General features: G+C 62.7%; 1 protein-coding gene across 1 annotated transcript in view; it reads left to right on the top strand.

The window, feature by feature from the left end:
* The first annotated feature begins 537 nt into the window (after positions 1-537).
* Positions 538-3752, top strand: part of PAFAH2 (platelet activating factor acetylhydrolase 2) — a 4335-nt gene continuing 1120 nt past the window's right edge. The window contains exons 1-9 of the mRNA XM_033519485.1: positions 538-658; positions 796-943; positions 1097-1193; positions 1292-1360; positions 1457-1565; positions 2732-2845; positions 3107-3198; positions 3293-3463; positions 3576-3724. Coding sequence (XP_033375376.1) covers positions 575-658; positions 796-943; positions 1097-1193; positions 1292-1360; positions 1457-1565; positions 2732-2845; positions 3107-3198; positions 3293-3463; positions 3576-3724 — 1033 coding nt within the window. The 5' untranslated portion in view covers positions 538-574. The remainder of the gene's footprint in view (positions 659-795; positions 944-1096; positions 1194-1291; positions 1361-1456; positions 1566-2731; positions 2846-3106; positions 3199-3292; positions 3464-3575; positions 3725-3752) is intronic.

Here is a 3752-nt window from a genome sequence, read left to right as displayed (position 1 = left end):
GCACTGGGAAGCACTGGGAAGCACTGGGAAGCACTGGGAAGCACTGGGATCTGTAGTCCAGCTGCGCGTACTGGGAGGTGTAGTCCAGGATCCCAGCGCATACTGGGAGGTGTGGTCCCGGGCCGGGGCCATACTGGGAGGTGTGGTCCCGGGCCGGGGCCATACTGGGAGGTGTGGTCCCGGGCCGGGGCCATACTGGGAGGTGTGGTTCCGCGGCCCCGGGCGCTGCTGGAAGCTGTAGTTCTGCACTGGGGGGTGCAGGGTCCCGTCCCCCCTCGGGTGCCAGCCCCGCACTGACCCCTCGGCGGTGTCCGGCAGGGTCAGGAGCCTCCCCAGGGTGGCCGTGGGACATCCCCGCCGTCCCAGTCCTGGGGGAGGAACCGGGGGTCTCATCCCCGAGCAGCCCCGAGGGGCTCTCCTCGCTCCTCCTGGGGGTCGCTGCGGTTGTTGGGGGCTGCCCGGGGTCTGGGCAGTGGGAGAGGGGGCTGGGGAAGGAGGAGGGAGCGAGTTGGGGTCCCTGGGGTGGGGGACAGACGCTGAGCCCGTGTCTCCGGCCAGGCTGAGCTGCGTTGGCATGGGGGGGATGCTGGCGCTGCCCCCGGGGCAGGGACCCCACCAGGTGGGCTGCACGGATGTCATGGTGGGCTCCACGCTGCAGGTACGGGCACGGGGACACGGCTGAGGACAGGGACAGGTGTCCCCTGCAGAGCAAGGTGCCTGCAGCCGGCTGCTTCTGGACACTGCCACCGCCCTCTGTGCTGTCCCCACTGTGTCCCCCTCGCTTGTGTCCCTCAGGGGCTCTTCCTTCGCCTCTTCTACCCGTGCCTGCCTCGGCCAGGGGCCACCGAGCCGCTCTGGATCCCTCGCCCCGAGTACTGCAGGGGTCTGGCTGATGCCATCCTCGGCCACCGCTGGTGCTCGGCCCTGCTCAGCATCGCCATCGGTGAGGGGGGAACCCCACCCCGCTCCCTTAGGGACCCCCGCCCTGCTGGGGCTCATTCCCAGCCCCTGTGGTGATGGTGGAGCTGGAGCTGAGCAGGTTCCTGCACCCTGTGCCCGTGTCCCCCCCTTTCCCGGGGGTTTCTCCTCCCTGCAGGCTCCTGCAAGGTCCCGCTGAGCTGGAATGCTCCTCTCAAGCCCCGCAGCAGCGGCTACCCCCTGATCATCTTCTCCCACGGCCTGGGAGCCTTTCGGTAGTGAGAGCCCTGAGCAGGGCTGGCACAGGGATGTGGGGGCTCTCCTGGCCCCCCTCAGTCCTGCCCTGACCCTTCTGCTCCCACCTCCCTTCCAGGACCTTGTACTCGTCAATCTGCACGGAGCTGGCGTCCCGGGGTTTTGTGGTGGCAGCGCTGGAGCACAGGTGGGTGCCCAGGTCCCCACCAAACTCGTGCTGGGGCTGGTGGGACATCGTGTCCTGGGGGGAGCTGCCGGTGTCCCCTCCCTCCTGTCCCCACAGGGACCGTTCTGCTGCCACCACCTATTGGTGCACGGCTGGCACGGAGGAGTGGATCCCCTTCCAACGCGTGCCCCAAGGGCAGAAGGAGTTTTATTTCCGAAACAAGCAGGTACCGGGCTGGGGGAATCAGGGTGGGCAGAGGGGAGGTCTGAGATTCCTCCTGCATCCCTGGGGATGCTCTTCCCAACCCTGTTGGCGCTGGGGCTGAGTTTTCCCCTCGGAGATGAGAAAAATCTGTTCAAGCTGTTCCTCTCTGTTTCCTGGGGTCCGTCTGTCCGGCTCCAGCTGACCCTGGCAGGAGCCCTGGCCCTGGATAATGTCCCCCACACCCTGGGGAGAACAGGACTCTGTGCCCAGCCCAGCTCTGCACCAGCTGCTGGGTTTGTTCCCACTCGGATTTTTGTCTCTCTGGGATTATCCCGGACAGCTGCTTGCTGGGGAGCAGGAAGGTTTCCTGCTGAGCCAAGTTCCCCCTCTCTGTTTGTTTCTGCCTCATTTAAAAGGACAAGAGAGAGTCGTGGAAAAGCTCTCTAGGAACGGAGGTGCTTTTGGCAGCCTTAAATCACCTCCCAGCCTGTTATTTTTGTGTGTGCTCTGCCTCATGGCACATTGCACAGAAAAGGGAAACACTTTTCCTGAACCCACGAGCAGAAATGGTGAGGGAGAAAGAGAAATAGATGATAAATAGAAGGAAATAGTCACCAGCTCAGTCTCAACTCCAGCATTTTCTGTGTTGCAGAGTGCAGGAGAGAGGTTTTCATTGAGTATTTTGTCACTTGTCACCTTGAATGTGCACAGACACCAACACTGGTATCCTTAGGGCAGCTGAGGACGTGGCCTCAAAGTGGCTGCAGGTCAGGGCATCCTCTCCCTGAATCATTTGGGGTTTTAGGATGCTCCTGGTGCCCCTCAGCTGGGTTTTAGGGGCACAGCCAGGTTTGCTCCTGGGTAAGGGTTCTGGGGTCCCTGTGGGGGTTTGGAGCTGGGCTGGGGGGCAGCTGGTGAGGATCTAGGGCTCCCCCTCCCCTGCTTCCTCCCCAGAGCAGAGGCATTTGCTCATCTCCAGCCGTCTGCTGCCAGAATTAACTGAATTAAAAGCAAACACCAAAAAGAAACCATTCCAATAAACGCCGCGGCGTTTGTTGCAATTCAGGGAGAGCCCTGTCAGAGAGGAGCACTGGGAAAACGAGCCTGGATGGGCACTGGGGGGAAGTTCTGAGCCCAGATTTGTGGCTGGAGGAGCTGGGCTTGCCAGGGAAGGGCTGACTGTTCCAGGTTCACCGGAGAGCGCAGGAATGCGTGCGGGCGCTGCGGCTCTTCCAGGGCATCGCCGGCGGCAGATCTGTCCCGAACATCCTTCACCAGGACTGGGATCTCTCCGTGCTGAAGGTACCTGGCTCTGCCTGGAGGGAGCTCTGGGTGCCCCTTGGTGGCAGGATCAGTCCTGGCTGCCTGGGGCTTTTCCTCCTGGGACAAGAAGGGTTTGTGCAGAGCCCCAGCCTTGCAGCCCTCCGGGAGCCTCCTCTCCCCTGAGAGCCCATCCCATGGCATTTCCCCCCTTCCAGGGACACTGCTCATCTTCCCTTGGCTTTTCCTTCCCTCCACATGGGAGCTTTGGGCTCAGACTCCTCATCCCTCTCCCTTTTGCAGGACAACCTTGATCTGAGCAAAGTGGCCGTCATGGGCCACTCCTTTGGGGGGGTGACAGCGGTGCTGGCCTTGGTGAAGGAGCCCAGCTTGAGGTGAGGAGTGGCAGGGACGAGGAGGGGACAGGGGGCTCATCCTGGTGGGAAGGGGAGTGATGCTGGCTGCCTGTCCTGCTCTGTCCTGCTCCAGGTGTGCCGTGGCTCTGGATGCCTGGATGTTCCCTCTGGAGAACCTGCTGTACCCAGAGGTGCCCAAACCTGTGCTCTTCATCAACACCGAGAAGTTCCAGACCCCGGAGAGCTTTGCTAAAATGAAGAGGCTGAGCTCCAGGAACAGCCAGACGAGGATTGTGACCGTGCTGTGAGCCAGGGGCTGGCACCCACCACTGCAGGGACCACCTGGGGGTGTCCCAGCAGGAAAACCTCTGGCTTCTGCTGCACATCCCACTGATGCACATCCCTCCCCTGCCCAGGGGAACCACGCACGAGGACCAGACCGACTTTGCCTTCCTCCCTGGGAAGCTGCTCAGCTGCATCTTCGGCAGGAGGGGGAGCCTGGACCCCCACAAGGCTCTGGCCATCACCAGCCGGGCAGCTCTGGCCTTCCTGCAGAGGCACCTGGGTACGGCCCAGGGTGGGGGAGCAGGGGG

This window comes from Parus major, chromosome 23 (genome assembly GCF_001522545.3).
Source record: "Parus major isolate Abel chromosome 23, Parus_major1.1, whole genome shotgun sequence".
Classification (NCBI taxonomy): Eukaryota; Metazoa; Chordata; class Aves; order Passeriformes; family Paridae; genus Parus; species Parus major.
This window is presented reverse-complemented; position numbering and strand designations above follow the sequence as displayed.